The sequence below is a fragment of the Pinus tabuliformis genome, chromosome 4_1 (assembly GCF_031772625.1).
Source record: "Pinus tabuliformis cultivar Carrire ecotype Pingquan chromosome 4_1, CPIR1, whole genome shotgun sequence".
Classification (NCBI taxonomy): Eukaryota; Viridiplantae; Streptophyta; class Pinopsida; order Pinales; family Pinaceae; genus Pinus; species Pinus tabuliformis.
In genome coordinates, this window is record NC_142303.1 from 463,599,152 (window position 1) to 463,623,338 (window position 24,187).

The 24,187-nt window shown below is 32.2% G+C and overlaps 1 protein-coding gene across 1 annotated transcript in view; it reads right to left on the reverse strand.

Moving 5' to 3' along the window:
• Positions 1-13,975: 13,975 nt before the first annotated feature.
• Positions 13,976-24,187, reverse strand: part of LOC149176434 (Golgi apparatus membrane protein-like protein ECHIDNA) — a 66,566-nt gene continuing 56,354 nt past the window's right edge. Inside the window, exons 2-6 of the mRNA XM_089419912.1 lie at positions 16,445-16,501; positions 16,130-16,333; positions 15,749-15,808; positions 14,897-15,023; positions 13,976-14,533 (exon numbers count right to left, since the gene is read on the reverse strand). Coding sequence (XP_089276038.1) covers positions 14,445-14,533; positions 14,897-15,023; positions 15,749-15,808; positions 16,130-16,333; positions 16,445-16,501 — 537 coding nt within the window. The 3' untranslated portion in view covers positions 13,976-14,444. The remainder of the gene's footprint in view (positions 14,534-14,896; positions 15,024-15,748; positions 15,809-16,129; positions 16,334-16,444; positions 16,502-24,187) is intronic.

Genomic DNA, 24,187 nt, shown 5'->3' on the forward strand with positions numbered 1-24,187 from the left:
CCACAACTTGTGGAGAACTATTAGCAGTAGAAAGGAAGGGATAAACAGTACTGGTGGATGCCCTAATTAGATCATGCTACAACAATGTGCACATGACCAAAAAGTGTAATAAGTTATGTTTTTTAATGTCTTTAAGTTGAATTGTTGCTAGTGGATAAACAATCATAGTGGAGGACATTTTGTTGGGTATCTTAAGGTTGTTGGATGGAAACAAATAGGTGTTCAAGGGAGTCCTAAGTGAAAACTTTGAAGGGCTATAAGTCTGCTAAGAGATGCTAGGATTTGAGTTTCAGGGATAGATATTTGAAGGAAATTTGGCTAAGGTCTAGAAGGTTAGTTTTGAGCAGAAGAAAGAATATTCTCACAGTCTATAAGGGAAAAAACTTCCATATTATTTCAAGTTGAGGGAAGGACCTATTTTGGAGTTCGAGATGCCTTCCAAAACCAGGGAACGTCTCTATGTGGAAACTACATAGGAAGAGGGTCCTTTGGTGAGGACTTTTTGTCGTGTTTTGCAGGTACAAGAAAGCCCTAGACAGGGATAGATTTTGCATGCTCAAGAATTGTTTAGAAGGTATATTTGAAGGAACTATATGTACAATGAGTGTTAGAGTTGGCTCACTATTGTGTGGGGAGATCTGTGAAAAACCCTAAGGACAATGAAGCAGTGGACATTCACTATCAAGTGGGTTGTGCTTGGAAGACATTTTGATATTAATCTTGGAGAAGCTAAGTCACTATTGAAAGGAAGTTTGATTGGTGCCCTGAGGATTGTCAATTTGAAGAAACAATAAGACAGTTAGAGGGCTAAGGACACTCATATAAGAGATAGCTAGAGGATTGTCAAGGAGATTCATTTGAAGACCCTGGGAGTTGGCTACTTTGAAAAGATGAGAATAACAACTAGAGGGCAGAATTATTTGTGACTATGGAGTTGTGTTGACTGATAAATACTAATTGGAAAGGTCAACCAAGTTGTGTTCAAAACAATGGATTGGCTAACCTTGTGATAATCAATTTGTTGAAGAAATTGTGTGATGGACTATTTTCAAGGTAGAAAGTAGTGCAGGAAGTAATGGTAGACATAGTTGAGAATGTTGTAGGTGAAGACCTCAAGTACAGGATAATGATATTTTAGGAGGTAGATTTGGAGCCCTAAGAGCAATCCCAATGATAAGAGGGATGGTTGAGGAAGCTACAATTATAACTAATAGTTGATGTAAGGGAAGTATGAGTACTTCTGACACAAGTTGATTCTTGTTGATGAATTCTCCCTGTTGAAAATAACAACAAGAAATGTTAAAAATAACATCTAGAAATTCTAATTTAATTTTTCCTTGAATTAAATTGTGAATTAAATTGAAATTATATTCTCATAGCAACTTGCAATAGTTAATTAAGTTAAATTGACTTAGTTGACTTAGGAAATCCGCGTTGGAAGTCTATCTAGAGTCATGTAGAGTGATCCCTAAATTTTAGGGGTCCAAGTTGAGTTCTTTTGAGTTGTAATTAGATAACTCAGTCTAACTGAGTTGTAATTAGATAACTCAGTCTAACTGAGTTATAGTCAGTTAAACTAGTTCTAATTGTTGGAGGAACAAGTAGGAGGTATAGAAATGGGGATGAGAACCAGTGCATTCTCAGTAAGACACCATTTAACTGAATATTCACTCATAAATAACTCAGGCATTTCAGTTCAGAGGAAGACCCAGTTGAGATTAGAGTTCAGGGACAATGTACTATTAGTTGTATAATTTTCTGAGTTGTACAGATGGTGCATGCAATCAGTTGAGGGCCTATGGATGGATTGCACAGTTATGGAGAGAGAATTTTCCAATTAAATATGGTTTAATTCTCTCAAGAATTGTGCAAGGAAGTAGGAGCTTGGAAGGCTAGGAATTTGGCTAAATATTGGCCAAAGGAAGACTAGTGAAGCAGAGGATAGGAAATACTTGTGCAGGTTGAGCAGAGCATATTGTATTCATCCAAGGCTTGCTTAGGAAGTAGAGAGATAGATTGTACTAGTGAAGGAATTGTTCGGGTTGAAAAAGCATTGTATTTTATTCTCAGATATTCTAGTTAATGCAATACAGTTAGTCGGGGTTTTTAACAGTTGCTTTCCCCAGAGAAATATTGTGTTATGTGTGATTGATATTCTTCCTTTTCTGCTTATTGTTTTCATCGATCAATTTTGGTTTTTGCTAAAGAGTAGAGTAGATTCTTGTCTTGTGTTTTATCATATCACATAAGTTGTTGAATACACAGTAAAAATATACATGGTATCAGAGCAAGAATTTTTTGGGCAGCAAGTTTGCAGAGCAGATCTGAAATTTTTTCAAAAACAAATAATAGATCTGGATTCCTTGTGAAAAAATACCCAAATTCAAAAAAAAAAAATCGGCTGAATCAGATTTTGGATGAGGGAGATATCGCTGATTTAAAATCATCTTTTTTTTCAGAAAAAATTGTGACGGTGGGACAGTTATAGCGCGGATCTGAGTTTTGAGAGTACCCAGACGATGTGATATTTAGCAAAGGGAAGGTTTTCCTTAGACACGTCGACACGGGATAGATGAAACAAATCAGTGTCCGAGTCAAGAACCTGTATGCTCTCAAGGTCGAAGATGCATGCAAAGCTTTGAAGAGCAAGGCAAAGGTTAGAGACTTGGTGGTTGAGAGGGAGCATGATTTACCTCTCAACATGCAACCTCAGAAGTAGCCTCAGCAAGTTGTGGAGAAACCACAATTAGAGAAGCAGAGAGGAGACCGAGTGGAGACATCCACTCAAGCAGAGACCTCAATTAGGGGGAAATTTCGAGCCAAGTGGGTAGAGGGATCACATTCAGCCATACCTCTAGGTGAGAGGTGGGGAAATGTGAAGTAATAGTCCCAAGAGTGTAGAAATTGGGCAGGGCCCATTGAGATGTTTTGTCTCATGGATCATTACTTTGCTACAAGATCCCATAATACACAGTAGCAAGATGGATCAGTGGTGGTTGATGCAGTGAGATGTCAGAGTGACAGAGGCAGAGATTAGTAGTAGTCAAATACTGGGGAGCGTAGAGCAAAGTTGGCAGCAGTGCAAAGGCAACAAAAGTGTAGAGTTTTCAGTAGACAGTGCATGAGCTCGTAGTAGTCAGAGACTCCGATGACAGATGCATCATATTGATTCAGTTAGGATGCTTTTTCAATTTCAAAAGTTGTAGCAGCAACAACACTAGAGATAAGTGTTGCATGCAAAACATTCCAAAGGTACCGGATCAGGATAGAGTTGAATTCCTTTCTTGTTGAGAGGGTGTGTCGAAAATAGCAACAAGAAATGTTAAAAATAGCATCTAGAAATTCTATTTAATTTGTTCTTGAATTAAATTGTGAATTAAATCGAAATTATACTCTCGTAGCAACTCTTAGTAGTTAACTAAGTTAAATTGACTTAGTTGACTTAGGAAATTCAAGTTGGAAGTCTATCTAGGGTCATGTAGAGTGATCCCTAAATTTTAGAGGCCTGAGTTGAGTTATTTTAAGTTGTAATTAGATAACTCAATCTAACTGAGTTATAGTCAGTTAAACTAGTTTTAACTGTTAGGAGAACTAGTAGGAGGTCTAGTAGTCGGGACGGGCACCAGTGCATCCTCGATACTAACTGAAGATTCATGCATAAATAACTCATGCATGTCAGTTCATAGGAAGACCCAGTTGAGATTAGAGTTTAGGGATAGTGTACTATCAGTTATATAATTTTCCAAGTTGTACAAATGGTGCATGCAATCAGTTGAGGGCCTATGGAGGGATTGCGTAGTTATGAAGAGAGAATTCCCCAATTAAATATGGGTTATTTCTCTCAGGAATTGCACAAGGAATTAGGAGCTTGGAAGGCTAGGAATTTGGCTAAGTATTGGCCAAAGGAAGTAAGTGAGGCAGAGGATAGGAAATACTTGTGCAGGTTGAGCTCAAGGTTGATTAGAGCATATTATATTCATCCAAGGCTTGCCTAGGAAGCAGAGAGATAGATTATACTAGTGCAGGAATTGTTCATGTTGAATAAACATTGTATTTTCTTCTCAGATCTTCTAGTTAATGCAATATAGATAGTCGATATTTTTAACAGTTGCTTTCCCAAATAAATATTGTGTTATGTGCGATTGATATTCTTCTCTGCTTATTATTTTCATCGATCAATTTTGGTTTCCGTTGAAGAGTAGAGTAGATTCTTGTCTTGTGATTTAGCATATCACATAAGTTGTTGAATCTATAGTAAAAATATACACTCCCTGGTTGAGAGGGAGTGAGCATGGATTTTTCCTCTCAGGTTGAGAGGGAGTAAGGTTGGACACTAGTTCTCCCGGTCTCATGTACTAGGCCAGGACTAACAACTGTAAGTCTATTGCATGCATCACGGATAGAGAGAATGATGATTTCAATTAGCATGGTTATCCTTGTGTCAAGTATTGTGATGGATTAGGATTGATATCCTAAGTCAAGTGCATGGACATGGATAAGGAGAACGGTGGATTGAATAAGCATCTTAGACAAACATTCTTGAAGTCATGTACTATGATGGATTAGGATGGAGATCCCAATTCAAGTATGTGGACTTGGATAAGAATGGTCTGATGGACAAACATTTCCTTGAGGTAAATGGTCTGGTGAAAGATATACTTCGGGTATACTAGGTGGAGTATGCACCTTGGTGAGGCAATGTGGTATCTCATGGAATGCCTCCCAGCATTATGCTATGATCTTGTGAGAGATATAGTGTACCTGTCAAGGCCTTGGTAATGTGACAATTTTGGCTATGATGATATTTTTATGCTTATCAATATGGATCCCTTATGAGAATATTTCAACTTGAGATGAACTTGTTGAGTCATTATGAATACCTCCCTAGTTAAGAAGGAGTGTTGGAAAAGTAATTGGGTTTGGTCTTCATAATTGTCATTGTACTCATGTCATTACATATATCTTATGTAACAAGCAAAAGAAGAAAGAAAAATTATTATTTTCAAGCATGGGTTTCATGCTTCTTTTGATTGGTCAACTAGGTTAAGCATGTTCTTCATGCTTCTAAGGGTTTTCATGTCATAAGAATAAATGTAATAAGTCAAAAGAATCAATATTAATTGTATAAGACCCATTTGAGCGAGTTGTAACATGTAAAAGAAATTATTTTTGAGTCTATAAAGTCAAGAAGACCTCCAAGACCAAGTTGGCCCAAGAACAAGTCAGCCTAGAAGAGGCATATTCGACTCCTCAATAAGACTATAAATAAGAGGGACTTTGACTCATTTGGATCACTCACTCACACAAGTTCGATTTGCAACAAGATAAGAATAAAGGAGAGTGAAAAATTCTAGAAGAATAAGGAGAAATCTAAGTGAAGAAAGAAGTCTTAGAAAAACATATTTTATGTCCACATGTGCGAAGTTTTCTAGGGTTTATGTGTGAATTGTAGGGGAAAAAGTTGCAGGCCGAAACTGCAGAACTAAAAGTTGCAGGGCCAAGAATTTTTACTGATGTTGCTTTGACATAGTTTGACCTTCGCTAACTTTGGAGTACTTTGACTCGTTTGGAATAGATCTTGTTGAAGGGCTAACTTGGTGCTTGGGAGGAACTTTGACTTTGGTCTTTGGGTCTTGGAAATCTCATCTTGATCTGATTCTATAAGAAGAGGATTGTTTGGGTTTTCCCTAGTTGTGGGGTTTTGCCCTGTTGTGGAGCCTATATCTTCTGTTCTTTTTGTTTCATGATCTTCATGTTTTAATAATTGCTTGATGAAGAAGTAAAACAAAATAATAAAAATGTCAACTAATATCACAAGTAAGTATTAAGTAAGGAGAATCAACATTAAACTACAACTACCTTGATTTTCCAACATCAAATACTCAAAAACGTCATCACAACATGTCTCTAGTTGGTTCTTTCAAAGAAACTATAAAGTTCTATAGAGAGTTGCAATGCATCATGAGAGGAAAAGGAGATAGTAGAGAGAGGGAGAGATGCATGGGAGGCATGCATCAATAATCCTATAGTATAAATAAAAACCCTCCACCCACAAAATTTAGAAACCTATTGTTATCAAGAGGAAAACCATTAGTATTACCAATGACATAAAACAAATTTAGAAGAAAAATGGAACCCTACATGACACTAAATCACAAAGGTATACACCCTGCTAAGAAATAAATGCAAAGTGAAGGATAGGAAAGTGATGAACTGCATAATGAAGTCCATTACTTTGTTGTCATGAGTTGTATGAGTCATATGACTACTTATGGTACTTATTTACATAAAAAGCAAACAAGCTCCACAACAAACCAAGAGGTCATGAGATTGAATCTCGCTAAAAGAAATTGTTATGTTAGGCCTTAGTGAGAACATGGGTGTGGGATTAGTTTGTAATATGAGCATGTGGATGGTGTTGTGTGCGTAAGTTTGAACCCTACCCCCAAGTGTCTTTGTGGATGCCTTGAAGTATTGGGTAAAATTCATGGAAATGGAACCTCAATCACTAACATTGAATTGCTCAATGCCCACTATTAATTCTTGGCCTTTAAAAAAATTAAAACAATATATAAACCATATCTCTCAATTTGATTAATTCTTGTAAAAACAATTAAATTGCATGCGGTAAAATAGTAAGCCACTTGTTTCACATGCAGGAAATTATTTTCAACCTATAATTATCATTTTATATGTATCAAGGTATCAGATGAACAAAAATATAATGATACATTCGTTTCCATTTTGAAATCTCCCTTCCCTTTCTTCACTTTCAGATAAATAACGTTGCAAGAGTGAAATAATAACATAATGATTTTTGTCAATCATGATCATACAATAAGGAATGTAATAAAATGCTTAGAGGGAAATCAATTTATTTGTTGTTCAACTTTATTAAATGAGTGGATCTCATGAAAGAGATAAAATCTTTGATCATTATATGGAAAACCTTATGAAGAATATCCCATACCAAACTTTTTTTTCTTCTAAACATGAATGGTGTCACCATTTAATGCACACCAAGATTCTTTAAACAAGTACACTAACTAAGCTAGTTGAGCATCATTTGCTTTGATTGGTGAAAGTAAGCAAGTGACAAAGTGGATAATTCAATAAAGAAAACTCTTGCATTCCATGACCCTCATTAGCAATGATGACTCTTTTGTGATGGTTGTTAACAAAGAGTACGCATCAATAACATTATTCAATGATGCATCTCTATTATCCTCAATTCGAGAATCAATCTGTTTTAGAAGGATTCCCAATTGATACTTGAATATATATCCCAAGTGGACCCCATGGACAATATATTGAATAATATCACATTCTTGCATGTTCACGTGTAGAAGAGTCTCAAATGATATTTATCAAGGAAAAGCCAATATTAAGTTACTTATCATTAATCTAAAAAAGAAGAGGCATGTCATTATTTTTTTTATCTGTGAATTTTGTGCATATAGTTTTGTGCATAAAATAGGTATAAAATGTTTATTACCAATGCAGTTTACGAAATATATCATAATACAGGTATTTTAATATAGGTTTTTTTTACTTATAAAATTTATTAATTTAAATAAATTTATCACAGATTTTTCTAATTCAATGTCAAATTAGCTCACAAATCTGAAATCAACATGATTATATCAATATATATTGGTATTTAAGTGAATCTACTAATAAAGATATTATAGAAAGATAAGCGAATTTAAGATAAGCGAATTTAAATTACTTACATTATTTATGTTATAATAATTTATAAAAATACCAAATAATTACTGAACATTAATTATAAATAATAAAAATATTCATATTACTCTCAGTTAAGATTCATATGTTGTACTTATACTAAAATTTAGATGGTATGTTTTTTTATTATGTAGTATTTTGTTTTTCTCAATAAAATTATAATTAATATAATTTGTAGTTTTTTTTGTAAACTTGTCTAATATATCACCCCGATTGAGACTGGGAATTGAACGGTGACTTCACATCAAAAAATACCTTAACAAAATACTCGATCACCATCTATCCAAAACCCCACAGCATAACATAATTTGTATTTAAATTTAATTATACAATAAAATTAAATAGTACATTAAGTATATTGAATATAGACATTGACAACAAAATTAAAATTTAATTTTCACAAATTGCAACTTTATTTAACTCAATATATTATTAATATAAATTGAAAATATGTTTCTAGAAATTTCATATTAAAATTAAAACTTAATTTTCTAAAAATCCTAATTTAATACATTATTAATATCAATTGAAAATAAGTTTCCTTAAACTCCATATTAAGAACCCCATGCATATAAAGCCCAAGTTTAAATGATATTATAAGTGTGCATATTTAAAATACCTAATATATTATCTAACTTTAACACATGAAGTGTGGTTGGATTCTCCACCTTCATCTATGTCTTAAACACTTCATTTATAATTATAATATGATAGGATTTTTTTAAATAATTACATAAATAAAATTAATTTTTAAAAAGTAATAATAAATTTCTGTAATATAACACGTTTATATTAACAAATAAAAAATAATAATAACAAAAAAAAATAAGCCATAAATAAAATATTTTAATTTTCATTATAATTTTATATCAATATTATATAGAAAAATATAATTTTATATCAATATTCTATAGAAAAATAAAATAATTAAAGTAAAAAACATAATTTACTTTTTAGTATGAGAGATATGTAATTTTTTGGCCTTTTATGTAGTTGACAAAAAATAATATTATTGATAATTACATGATAGGTAATTCATTCCATGCTCAATTTATATGTAATATTTAAAATAAAAATATATTAATAACAAAAAATTATTTTACTCTCAACTATAAGTAAAATATTTCAATGTTTGTCTCTAGAGTCTTGGATAGCCAAGGTCCGTTGTTAAGGCACTCCTAAATGTTAAGTCATTGGTTCAATTCTCTATTAGGGGGTTATTCTTAGACATGACCGTGATGTAGCCTTATATATTTCATTGTCCATATTAAATAACATAATTACATAGAACAAATAAAATAATTTAAATTAAACAAATTCTTATATTTTGGCTTTTCATGGTTGAAGTTATATGTAATTTATTTCATTCTTAAAAAGTTGATCTATAAGAATAAAAAAATATTAATAACAAAAAAAATTAATGTGGGTTATAAATCAAATATTCAATATACATATTGAGTAAAGATTTTAATATCAAATATATATAGAGGGAAAAAGAATAAGATAAATTTGGATTTCATTAATAAGTGTGTGTCATATATAGAGATATTATATCCTATGGATGTATGTTTTCTATTAGGAATATGAGGAGACATGTATTAACATTTTACTAGATAAAATATTTCAATTTCAACCAAGTATCTATTATATAAAACAAGTGAAAATAAGAAATCTTTTAAACATTTTATTGCCCTGTTGCTCAAAAACATCATAGATAGAGGAATCAAATCTCTCGAGTTCCAAATTTTTCCAAAAAGTTTTTGCATCAAAAAGAGGTTTGCATCTTGAGAAGTTAGCCCCTCTAGACACTTGATAGATCCAGACTTAAGATGGATCTATGTTGGTCTATAAACAATTATCAGAACTAAATAAGTTTATAAAATACAAGATATTTAGTATGATAATATGTAAAACTTTAAAACTGGCCAAAGTTTACTATAAAATATGATAATATGTAAAACAAAATATTTGCATACCAAGAATTTTGGCTGGTTTTACTAATCCTAAGTATGCAAATTATAAAATATTTAGTGATATTTTTGTAAAAAATAAATAATTTTCTAATGATTTTATATAGTCTTTATAAAATTTTGGTGATTTTCAAAATAAAATAATTTTATAGTATAAAATTTGTATAAATCACCTTAAAAAAAAAACAATTTTTTTAGAAAAAGAATGGAAAATTAGTCAAAAAAAAATCTTTTAAATTTTTCCTTGTAAATAAGATTGCATCATAAAATTTAGATAATTTTAATCAAATAAAAATATGATTTTTTTTAAATCTTAAAAACTATAAATAAATAAGAAAAATTATATTATATAAAAATTAAAAAATAAATGTATGCATACTATTTTATTGATTTTCATTTATAGTTTAATTTATGTATAAAAAAAAATTGTGATTTATTTTACAAATAAAAAAATTAAGATATAATTTTTAAAAATGATATAAATAGAAAAAAAAAATACTTAATATTATTACAATATTAATAATTTAAAAAATTAAAAATATTATTAATTTTCCCGTGGAAAATAATAAAATTTATCATAATTCAATGATTGTTTAGGATGTGAATAACTATTAATTATCATAATTCAATAATTGTTTAGCATGTGAATAACTATTAATAAAATTTATCATAATTCAATGATTGTTTAGGATGTGAATAACTATTAGTTATCATAATTCAATGATTGTTTCTGATATGAATAATTATTAACCATTCCATATAATGTGAATGACTATTTCTTACTGTATCTCGTAATAGAGTGTCCCCAAACTATTTTATCACAATTGTTATTATTATTTTAATAAAAATAAACTACTTAAAATTTTGCTCATTAATTATTATTCAAGTGACCATGGAAATTCCATGCTCTTGGGAATGTAATCCAAATGTAGGTTTTGTCCACTATTCCGCAATCTTTTTCACATGCAACTGTCTTAAAATCCCACCGAGTATGCAAACCAACCTAATACAATACCCTTGAAGCCCACTCCTTTTCATGGGCTGGAGTCCTCAGTTAAACACTTTTATTAAAAGGATTCCTGGCTTATTTATCAGAATTTCTAGATTCCTAGATTTTTCAGATAGCTCCCAACTTTCTCCTATATGCATACTTGGAAAATCTATAGCTCCCAACTTTCTTCTATATGCATACAAATCATAACAAGAACAATGTTATAGTTTCATGATACCAAGAATATCATTTGAAAATTATAATGAATAGCTTTAAAAAATAATAATTCAGCAATCGTTCTCCCAATTAAAACAACTACACCATGATATGAATATAAACATGATTGTGAAATTATAGCTCCCAACTTTCGCATACTCCCAACTTTCTTCTATATGCATACAAATCATAACAAGAACAATGTTATAGTCTCATGATACCAAGAATATCATTTGAAAATTATAATGAATAGCTTTAAAAAATAATAATTCAACAATCATTCTCCCAATTAAAACAACTACACCATGATATTCCCAATTAAAACAACTACACCATGATAGGAATATAAACATGATTGTGAAATTAATGATAAACTTTTCTTGATATAATATGGATTTCAGTTTTTGCCTTAATTATTAATTGCCTAAAATTACCAACTTTAAGAAATACTAAATTTTACAAATTCTTTTCCAAATTAATTACCTTAAACAATACGAGGAAATTTCTTTAAAATTTCAAAATTATAAAAATATAATTCTTTGTGATAGCAAATAAGCTTAGCAAAATTTTATCTTTTTACAGTTTTTATATAAGTAAAATTTAGAAGCATACTCTCACCAAAAGTTAAAGAGTAAAACGATTCAATTTGAATCATAAAATATTCTGAAAGAACCAAGCTCTAAAAAGATAATGCATCTAAATGCAAATTTGTAAGTGCTACTGACTGAAAGTTTACGCTTTCAATTGCTTACAAAGTGCACAGCATTTAGCTAAAAAAAAATGGCATTAATCTTCTCCATCTATATTCCCCTATTGATAAAATAACATAAATTATTTGTTTGTAGATTCAAAATGAAAAGGAAACAATCAACCAAATCACAGATAGAAATAATGCAACCATCTATACTAAGAAAATAAAAATATATATAGGAAATTAAAAGCATCTATAATAAGAAAATAGAAATATATAAGAGTAAGAAAATAGATATATATAGTAAGAAAATAGAAATATATATATAGGAAATTAAAATCGTTAAAGATCTTTTACCTTTGTTTTGAACTCTACACAACTCTCAAAACACTTTTATCCCTCCCACCTGCTTCAAGGGTGATAGTTCATTAACACAATGCGTTGTCACTGTCTCTTGATTAGCTTAAACCCTAATTAGAGATTCTTAAACCTCAGAAAATCCAAGAAAAAAACCCTACTAATCTTGAAAAATGGTTGTGGACAAAATCATTAAGATCTTTAAAAAAAACCCATCCCCAAAACTATTCAAGAGTTCATGTAGTACATTGAACAAACCCCAAATGTAAATGTTTTGAAATCTTCCTTTTTCACCTTGAAAGTCTCATGCTTGATATACACCCTTTTCTTCTAAGAACGTTGTGAAAGTTCTATTTATATTAATGTTGTGAGAAACTAATAACCAAAAGAATACAGCAGCGTGTGCTTATCACTCAGCAAACGCATCCAAAAAAAATGATGGCCAAATTCACGAATAGAGGAATAATAGTATCCATGCTACATAAATAATAGCATTGCTTTACATTCTACCATCATTCGATCTTCAAACTTTTAAAAAAGTTCATGTATTTGATTCAAGCAGAGACATCTATACTAAGATTGCCTATACTAGTTAAAACTAGACGATAACCAGCTCTGAAGTAGATGAAAAAAGATATAACACTTTAGGAGATACTAAATTAGAATGTAAAAAATGACATAGCATCTACCAAAGGACTTAGTTTGATCTACCAAAGTAATTTCAGAGATCTTTACGTTTAAAAGCTTTGGATCTTGTTTTCCCCTTTCCTTCTCTTTTTTAGAAGACGACGATGACTGTGACTGTATAATGTAAAGGCAAGTTGAATTCTACAATGTGTTGAGTTCAATTAAAAATAATTGGTATAGCAGAAACATTAAATCTTAGTAAAATATTTTGTTAAATTGAATAAAATTATATTAAAAAAGGGCAAAACAAACAAACAAAGCTAAACAAGAATAACCATCTTAGATTCCGTTGGTTCTGTGGGTTAAAAGAGGAGTCTTCTTGAATCAGTGTTTTGTACCAAGTTAATAGAAACTGGGACACTCTCACGCATGCATTTGATGATTGTCCCACAAATTCTATATGGTTGAGTCTACTTGATTGACGGATATTTTCTGAAAGGATATTTGAACTGACACTAAATTGATGTTTCTTCCAAGTATATAAATAAATTTTGGGCAGTAATTATTGCTAAGAGTTTGTAAAGTTATGGGAAAAGAGAAATGAATTAACTCAAAGGGGTGTTAAATACTTTACTTTTTATTATTATGAAATCATGCTTTCTAGTGGTTTTATGCAAACCTCTACTAAAATAGAACAGCGTAAGATCAGTTATTTGGATGAAGACAAACACAACGGATTACCAAAGCATGAGGAAAATAAATACCAGCTAATGGAATCTATTTAACATGGTTTACTGTCAGGTTACGATAATTCCAAGTGAGGAGGTGCACCACCAACAAAATGTAGGAGCAAATGGAAAACTCATTGGGTAGATTTCCTTTTGCATTGAAAGTGCTCCATATTTTTAGCACTCTACTCTATGCTTTTAAGAGAACCTTGCACTCACCATGATACAAATAAGTAGACATTTAAGAGAAACAGGTTAGGTATAGACAAGATCTGCAAATGGTACATAAAAATCTTCGGACATGAACATATGACCTAATTGAAAATTTCTTTGAATGTGTCGACCACATGTTGTAACATCCATCTTTGTAAACTCTAAGGCTATTGGTAGATACCAGTCAAAGCCAAGCTAAATACTGCTAGAATCTCACGCTTGGATGCTGCTCTACTCTAAAATCATTAGACTCAGCTCAAACTCGCTGAGGCCTCCAACTACCCCTCAGCACCGACTCAGTCTAATAATAAATACATCAAATATTCAAAAGAAATTGCAAATAAGTGCAATACAAACATTTAGACACCAAATTTGCAATTTCATTGATTAAGACTGCTTGCAATTGTGCAAATAGGGGAAATAGCATTGCCATACATAAAAGTTAAAACTATTAGTTTTGGCATAAATAGAATTAAAGATATAATGCATAAACATTGAAGCTCTAAATGGCTTCAAAAATCACCAAACTATAACCTAACCACTACACATTATCCCATCAGTTTGCAAATCTACTGGACATGAAAATGCCCAACAATAAAAAGCTCTCCAGCAGGCTTCAGCTGATTGCATTTTGCAACATATTAGAGGCATATTGCTATAAAACTGGACATCTTAATCCATCTACTTCTTGAGTGAAAACTATAAGCGACGAAACAAAATCCTATCATTCTGTTCGAGACTTTGGTCATCCAAACATCAAGACTTGGAAACTGGCCACCAAAATGTGGCCTATAGCACATTCACATAGAAAATACTATAGTGTTGCTGAACAAACTGACTGCAAGCCAATGAATGAACAGCCAAATTGCTATTTCAGAACCCCATTTCCATTGCTTTCGAATGCATCAAACAACACTGAATGCCGACTGCAATGTTGATGAGACATGTGAAGCAAATGACTGGGATGCAAAATCTTGAATCTGTCTCTTTGCATCTGCGATGCGTCATGAGATGAAAAGGATATATCAAATTATAACTAACAAAAAAATTTGATTTATAAATAACCATATGCTTAGATCAGCATATAAATTTACTAAACTATTCTAATTAGTTGATCGCATTCGTAACCAAAAACTAAGTAGAGGTTTCGATCTTCTAGACCTACTGTAAAACATTCTTTTCAAGGGTACATAGCTTGCCATCGTATTAAATGTTCGAAATTATTCTCGATATTACAGACAAAGACGAACTTAATCATGAAGTGGAGAAACAAGAAGATTTCAATCTTCAACAAAATCACAGAAGCAAAATGACATTAAACCTCACTAAAGAAACGTGAACAGAAGATTCAACATACCTTTCCGGCATTTTTCAAAGCCAATGATGTTTGCGATAGTTAGTGTCAGACAAATTCCGTCCACTAAAAGATAATCAATATTAATCTTGACTATGGCCACAATTCCAAGTGCCGACCAAATAATGGCCTGCAAGTAAACTACCCCATAAGCTGAAGTTACATTTTTCATGTTTGGACTACACATAATTTACAACATAACCTGATGTAAATATTTAAGTATGATACTACAAGAAGGAAGGAAGATTCACTTGCCTGCATAATCCATAAATTAGTCACTTTTTTACTGTTTATGATTTTCCATCATTAGCACTAACTCTGAATAGAATGGAACCAGCATACCAAACGCTACACTTTTAAGGAACTGTAAGGACAATAACATTGATCATACTAGCCGACATCAATTCAGTTGCAGATAAGTTTTGCATAATTCTCGTCTTGGTGAAGTCGTAAACTTGGTCACTAGAAGTCTTATGTGTATGGTGAAGTCGTAAACTTGGTCACTAGAAGTCTTATGTGTATCCCACAGTAAAGAAAAATTTATACTCCATTCATGACACGTGAGAACCAATTCAGTTTCTTGGTAAAACATTCTAGAGTCGCACTTATATTGCCAGCTTTAAAGTTTTAAGATATAGTAAGACCGTAAATTTTAGTAAGTTTGAAGATGGAGTCTTACAAATTTCGATTTAGTAAGCTAAGGGCCAATGGGGAAGTCTTAAATTTTAATATGTTAGTAAACTTGCTAGATAACATACAGATATACACTCAAGTCCACAGTAAATGAACAATCATATTCTATCTGAAACCTATTTATTTGTGCTAATAAGAAGAAAAGTGAGTTCAATTACCCACCGCAACATAGAGCGTCCACCAGAAGAGCCAAGAATCCTTCTTATTGATTCGTGCTAATGACTGTACATAACCCAAAAACATTTAACGGAGATACAAATAGAAAAAGTAAAGATTTCCGAGGGCTAACGCTATTATAAAGGATTCCATGCTTAATTCATCCCACTAAGGTGGCAAATAGATAGAGGGACGTTTTCACTTTTCTAAGTAAGCCATGTATTCCTTCTTTTTCTTGCTGTATGCAATTCGTTCAGCTAAAACTTCAATAAAACTAATCATTTGCAATTAAAAAAATGGCATTGCACGCACTTACCACAAACTCTATCATTTCAATAAAACACGATACAAAACTTTAACTAACACGAGATACAAAACGGTCTATACCTCCGGATCAAGACATTCGTATCTCCAGATGCTTTCCCCACTCTCATTTATCTCATTCCACCATCTTAGGCCTACCAAGATCCTTCCGCTAACATTCTTAACAACCCAGAAGTCGAGAGCGACCAGTAAAATCGTGACAACAAAGTCGATCACAAAGTTCTCGTTAAAGAAGGACGACAAGATGTAGAATACTATTGCTGCTGCCTGAAGGGAGGAGAATGTTATCAGTTAAAATTAAAGGATGTAGCAAAGATTACATTGTGCGCAAACCATCAACTAGAGTAACAACTTCAAAATAACTACAGCGTGCCCAACCTTGAAAACAACATGAAAGAAACATGTCTTCGGATGGGCATAGCTCTCCCCCTGTGCCTGCACACAAAATTCACATTGCACAGACCCTACTGAGAAAGTTCAAAGATGCTAAAATAACGGGTCAAATGTTAGATACTTGAACTATCTAAAATGAATGTAAATGTCAAAATGATAAGTGGGTGGTCAACTTTTCAATCTTCTAGTGCGAAAATGAACATTTTCAGCTCCCAATTAGGAAATAAGTTAGAAGATTCAACCAGATAATTAATTGCAGAAAAGCATTAGAATATGTAAATGCCTTTTTTTAGATGGGCACACCATTTTGCTAAAAATAAAAGATTAAGATAACATGGACATTTTTTTATAAGAATTGTCCATTATAAGGCGATCTATTTCTGATTGGACGTACATGCTTATCCTTAACAGTAAGATTTGAAACGAATTTTTGTACCATAAAATCCGCCTTACTAGGCGATACAAAATAAAGCAGATTTGAAGAAAATTAAAATGTAAGTGTTCTCATGTTGTCTTGTGTGTACTCTTAAATCCTAAATGGCATCAAAGCAGAAAGCAGGACACTTCCAGTACCTGACAAGCATATTTGTCTCTGCTATAAAGCATTTGTTTTGTTAGATTTTGTTAGAAGAAAATTAGAATGTAAGTGTTCTCATGTTGTCTTGTGTGTACTCTCAAATCCTAAATGGCATCAAAGCAGAAAGCAGGACACTTCCAGTACCTGACAAGCATATTTGTCTCTGCTATAAAGCATTTGTTTTGTTAGATTTTGTGAGAGACGCGAAAAAAAATAAAAAAAAATGAAGGTAATAAAAAAAGTGTTTTATTATTGTATGGTTAAAAATACATAGCATTAGATGTTTTTATATATATGTTTGGAAATTAACCTGCATAGATATATTATAACTTGGGATATACCAAGTACCAAAATGGATCGAATTTCTTAAGATGTAAACTTCTTTTTGAGTGTAAAATTTGAGGAAATTTTTGCACTTTGAGAGATTTGATTCTTCTAGACACTCCTTCGATTTGGAGTTTAAATGAATAAAGTTTAAACTGGTTCTTAATAAAGATTATTTATATTTATATATAGAGAGAGGGGGAGAAAGATTAAGTTTTTAAATGGTTTAATTATGAAATATAATGGTTACGGATATAAATCATTATTTTATATTATATGGTAAAATAGATCTTAATTTAAAGCTACTATTTATATTTTATATATATTTCACATCTCTATATAGAAATATTCTTATTTTAAATGTTTATTATTATTAATATTAAGTTTTTATATGTTTATTAATGATATGTTCTGAAATATAATGGCTATGAATATGAATTATTATTATTTAAATTTATTTTAATGTGATATGTATATTATGGTTTTTTTATGAAAAAAAAATTGTTTATAATTTTATTAATAAAATAAATTACAATATAACAAATTGAGTTCAATCAATTTATTATTTTTATTATTTTTTAACTGAGTCTACATTAAATATATTTTATGTCTTTGTAATTGTAATTAAGTCAATATTATTTTTTTAACATGAACATCTCTCCCATGCTAGGCTGTAGAGTGCCTCTCGACATAATGAAATTGTTAAAGAATGATATATATTACAGCAACACATGCAGAAAAATAGATAATATACCTAAAGGTGGCAGCTCTCTGTTTTTTTACTATACGGAGTAAACATACATATTTACAACTATTAGATAACTGAAAACATTTCAGCTTCCCACAACTAACATTCATGTGTACAAACAAAATAAAATAATTACTAGCTGGTTAGATGTCCAGCTGTAAGAATTTTCAGCACTCATTCTACAGCTAATCATTCAACCAGTGAAAGCTCCATCACAACAACTACCAATGCATCTAATCTAATCACTAATCACTAGTGACACTACCAGCACCATTGAACCACATGTACCTCCTCCAGCCAGAAGCCCCAAACGTTCTCCCCAAAAGGCTGAGCATCTCTTCCACTGGTAGAAGAAAATATTTACAGTTTGAACACAAGTGCAAAACATAACTAAGCTAAACCTTGAAGCACCCAAAATGGTTCTCAATACTCAAACCATAGTCATCTCTCTCTAACCTCTTCATCCTTCACTCTTCATCCAGCAGAAATCAAACTTGTTGAGTTTGTAACAGATTTCTAACAATTTCAAATATTTCTTACTATTGTGACACCACTGCAAAATCTTCCTCTGCAAACGCATTCAATCAGTCTTCTGTAAACACATTTAGCTCCACTCTTGTAGAAAATTAAACCTAATGTCTACACTACTTTCTAATCTACAAGGATTAAACTTGTAGAAATCTCATAACCACAGACCCCTCTCATGAGAGAGCTCTGGCCTGTACAGGCTCTGATACCATGTGAAAGAATGAGAAAGAGATGAGAAAAAGATTGCAGAAACACAGAGAGAGAGAATATACAAAAATAAAGTGACAGCGAAATGTCTTTATTATGCACAAGCACATACAACTCTGGGATAACTGAAGCATTTCAGCTTCACATGGAATGCCAACCATCACATTATTATTTACAATCAAAATAATTACTAGCTGGTTCGATGTCCAACTGTACCCATTTTCAACAGAGACCCTGTAGCATACACTACAAAACCGTTCAACACAGACATGCACCATCACATGCCTTTACATTTTTATTTGGGTTGACATTGATAACCCCACAAACATAAAATACAAAAAGGTAGACATTTGCATACAGTTCTAGGACCCTTAACATTACTCCTGCTAGGAGGCCCACAACATATTCTTTCTCCTGGGTACCTTTTAAGCCTTCAAAACAAGTAACCATCATTCCTTGATTATGGAAAGACCATATAGACAGAGCCATTCCAATCGTTACCAGCTTGCTGATATGCCAAAAAAATCAAAAAATTATGTCCTTGTTCACTGTTACCTGTGGGTAACCCCTAGAAAAAAAATTCTCCTATTTGATCAGCCAGCCAGCCAGCAGCCCTATGATGATCTACATATAGCTATGCTTCAGAGCTTTCTACATATGCTCTGGACCATCTAACATACTTCTTGAAGGAAGGTGGGTCATCTATTATAAAGTACTCTAAATATTTTTGCAACTATGTGCTTTCATTTATTGTTAAGGGCATACTAGTATGAATCACAAGATGAGTTGGATGATTGACTGTTTTTTATTGTATCCTTGTTCCCACACTTCACTTTGGAGAGGTTGTCCCTTGCCTCTAGTCCAATTTGACCTTCCTTGAAACCTTCCTTTCATCTATCCAGGAGGGGCACAAATAGGAGGCATTGATTGATATAGCATGCCCAAGGTAATCCATATTTATCGCCTTCCATCTGTCCCTTGTATACATATCTATTCTTTGGGTTGAATGTCATTTTTCACCGGTACTGGCGTCCTTTATCCACATCTAGGGTCCTGAGAACTTTGCCCTTATGAGGTTGATGCAGTTAAAAGAAAGTTAAAAGCACACATAGCCACAAGTGAAAGAAAATGTAAATTGCAAAAGATAGCTGGGACAATCAATAGTGAGTGAACAAAAGCCTAGTTTGACTCTGAACCCTACCCTCCTCATTAGCCCTCAAACAATTACTAGAGTAATCATGCTCCATCTAAACAAAAGGAACTTAGGACTGTCCCAACCCCAATGAACAATAAACCACTACTTCCTTAAAGAGTATTGGAATGCATCAAACAAGTTGGTTACACAAGCTATGCAAGAAAGAAAAATAAATTTATCTAAGTAAAAGGCGCATTAGAGGGGTGGTCAAAAAATAGGGCAAGGAAAGGGGTAACTCAAGCCCCACGATTGCTCCCTCTTCACATCATTAGACTCAAGATGTTGGATCTCCTTCAGTTGATACCAAGACAACAGGATCCTTCTCGGAAGCCTCCCTTGGGATAACATTTGACCACAAAACAACAAGGGAGAAGCCAATGAAGTGACAACGGTGGCACATCTCATTGTTGCCCTAGACCTTGAGTACCTAATCAGGCTTTGCACTAGGCTGCTAGATTTTGCGGTAACATTTTTGGCGTCGTTGGTGGGGATGAGTTGAGTCCTTCTCGTAATTCGGAGCATGTGCCTCAAGCACTTTTGATGAGAACATCTCGAAAGCAGGGTTAAAATTTATTATCCAGTGACTACTAAATTAGTAAATCTTACTCCAACTCAATGTCTTCTAGTTAAAGATCTATTAAAGAAGTTATCCCTCCCAAAACAACGACTACTTGGAAGACTCCTATAGCCAAAGCCCTCTTCAATAATCCTTCTACCTCAACCACAATGGCAATGCCATGGCTCACTATTGCTTACAAACCCCTAAACATGAGTGCCATTCAAGGATATCCTAATAAGATGCCTAAAGAATTTGAAGAATGGTTGCCTAAGTTTTTAGGGAATGATGTAGCCACAATTGAGCAACACATCAATCCATTTTACTAGCATGTGGTGGAAGAAACATTAAAGAAGAGGATGTAGTCATGAGACTTTTTTTCCCTCTGCTTTGAAGACAATGCTAGATCATGGTACCTGGATTACCAAAAGGAGGAATCAAGAACTGGGACCAATACTATGATACCTTCAACAAGAGATGGGAAACCAACAAAGATGGAAGACAATTGAAGTCCCAGTTTCAAGATGCTAAAAAGAAACAAAATGAAAATGTTAAGGATTTCAATCAAAGGTTTGACTTGCTAATTAAACAAATACCAAGCAACTTCAAACCTATTGTGGACACAATCTTGACGCTATACATCACTACATTTGACGGACACTTTTCCTATTACTTAAAAGACAAGGAACCTACAAATCTTGAGCAAGCCAAGGCCTATGTTGTGACTATTGAAAATAACTTTGCCACATCTAGAGTTGAATTGCCATCCTATCCTAGAGTCAAGGTGGAAACCAAGCCTAAGCTTTCAACTCATGTTGACCTAGCCTTACAAGATTTTGCTCATAAATTTGACATAGTAACTAATGAGCTTATGCAGGGACAGCTCACAATGATTAATAAATTGACTCTCTTGGATAAGGAGAGAGGTTCCTATGCAAATTATCCTCCCAAGCCTCACTACATTAATGATAAGGCCCCGAGAAGGAATCCAGGTCCAAAATGTTGAAAGCGTAACTAGGTTCAGTCTTCATAATGACATGTGTAATTGTGATTTTATGCAATTGATGAAAACAAAAAAGAAAAAATTGTAATACTTGTCTCATGGGTTTCATGAGCAAGGAATTTTATTTTAGTGATGGCTCCCATTGTGAGCCTTTACAATTTGTTATCTAGACATAAAAGTCAATTTGAGTCTATGTCATGTATGAAGTACCCTTCTTGGACATGTTATATATTTATATAAGTCCTTAAATAAGTTAGAAATCCCTCCAAGACCAAGACAAAGTCACCTCCTTCAAGTCGGCTTCAAAAGAATAATATAATCTCTCTAATAGACATGTCGGCTCACAATCATGTCATGTCGGATTATTTTGATGGGAAACAACTATAAATAGGGTTGTTCGTATTCCATTTCAGAGCAGAATTTTTAGAGAATTTTAGTGAAGGAAGTCTGAAGTGCGAAAAGTCATCCAATAGGAGCCCTATAACCAGTGAGGTGAAGGAAAGGAGCGGCTATGTCATCAGATTTTTTTTGGGACTGTTTTAGGTCTGATCTCCTCTCACACATGTGAAGGAGAGGACTGTTACTAATGCAGAAAAGGCTGAAGTCTGTTTTGTTGTGATAGAAGTTGAACTCAAGAAGCTGAGTCGGAAAAGAAGACCATTCAGGCCAAGAGAAGGAGATCAAAGAGTTGGATCACCATATATATCTGATATGTGCTGCATCTAAGGTTCCCAAGGAGGCTGAAGTAAGGTACAGGTCTGAAGCAGAGAAGAGGAAACCGGATTCTAAAGAGTAGCCGAGAAGGAGGGAGAAGCAGAAGTTTGACTATTGCTGACTCAAGCAAGAAGGATCCCAACAAGGAAGGTTTGTGACTTGGTCTTGGAGTGGTAAATAGGTCAAGGGTCTTGGTCTTCGTATTCGTCAATTGGAATCTCTACAAGAAGAAGAGTTTGTTCGGGTTTTCCTCTCAAGAGTGAGAGCTTTTGGCCCTGGATAATAGCCTATATTCTGCGTCTCTTGTCTCTTTATGGTTTATGCATTGGTAGTTGTTTGATGAAGAAGAACACTAATAACCTAAGTAAAAGAAGATCCTAATCTAAAGAAGTAAAAAGAACTCACAAACAGTTACTAATAGAAGAGAAATCACTTAATTGCTAATACCCTAAATTTCTGAACACAAAAGGTGGTAAGAATTACCCTCAACAAAGTGTGCCTAACACTCTTTCTCATACTAACATGATAAATCAAGAAGGAATCCCTTGGTGTACCTATTGCAATGATTTCCACACTGAAGAAGAGTGTCCTCATAATCGTGCTAGTGAGGAAGAAAGCTCAAAGTATTTAAACTTGATAAATGACTCTTGTCCTCTAATTGTTTTGCCAAATAAAACTTTCCCTATTGCTTAACAACAACATGATGAAATGATTAGAGAATTCTTCCAGTAAATCACATTCCAATTTTTTGAGTCGACGTGTTTCAAACCACTTAGTGTTGTTCATCATTAGGACTTAGATGAATGTTTTGATCCAATCATGTTAATATATACTGTAGAGATGCAAAACCACTAGTTATAACAAAAAAAAGGATTTATTTAAAATAAACGTTAAAGGAAAAAATAATAATATATTTATTATGAACGTTAAAAATAATTAATATGAAATTGAACATTAGTTTAATAAACAGTTATTTTTGCCCACGGGGCTTTGGATTGATGGTGAATGGATGTACTGTTAAGACACTTCTTGCGATAGGTCACTGGTTCAAATCCCCCGTGGGTACTTACCTATTAAAAAAAAATATATATATATTTTTAATAATAAATTTTATTTTATTTTTAATACTTTTATATAGACCTTCCAATAACTATTTTCACATTAAATTTGATTATATTTAATAATAAAGTAATAATAATCATAAAAATATTATTATTCGTATTTTTCAAATAACCTTAAAAAACTATTAATAGTAATTCTAAATTTTTTATTAAAGATAATATCATTGTAATACCAATAATAATTATTATAACATCCTATAATAAAAATCGGAATTATTAATAAAAAAATGTTATAATATTAAGAAAATTAATAATTTATAAAGAAAACATAAAATAGATGAAAATCTAACATTGACAAAATAGATGAAAATCTAAGACACTAAATAAAGGATAAAAATTATATAAATAAAAATAATTATCCATTAATCAAAAATAAAAGGAACAAAGGAACTAAAATTGTAATTATTAATAATAGGCTGTTCCTTTTATTTTCGATTAGTGGATAATTATTTTTATTTATATATTTTTTATCTTTTATTTATTGTCTTAGATTTTCCTCTATTTTGTCGAGGTTAGATTTCATTTTAGATTTCATTTTTCTAATCTTTATGTAGATCATTTTTTAATGTTTTTTTTATATATTAATAATTTTTTTAATATTACAGCATTTTTTGTGAGTAATTCCCATTCATATTGTTAAAAATGATTATTATATTATATAATAATTATTATTTGTATTATAATAATATTATAATTAATAAAATTCTTTAGAATTACGATTAATAAAAAAAATGAGGTTATTTGAAGAATATTTT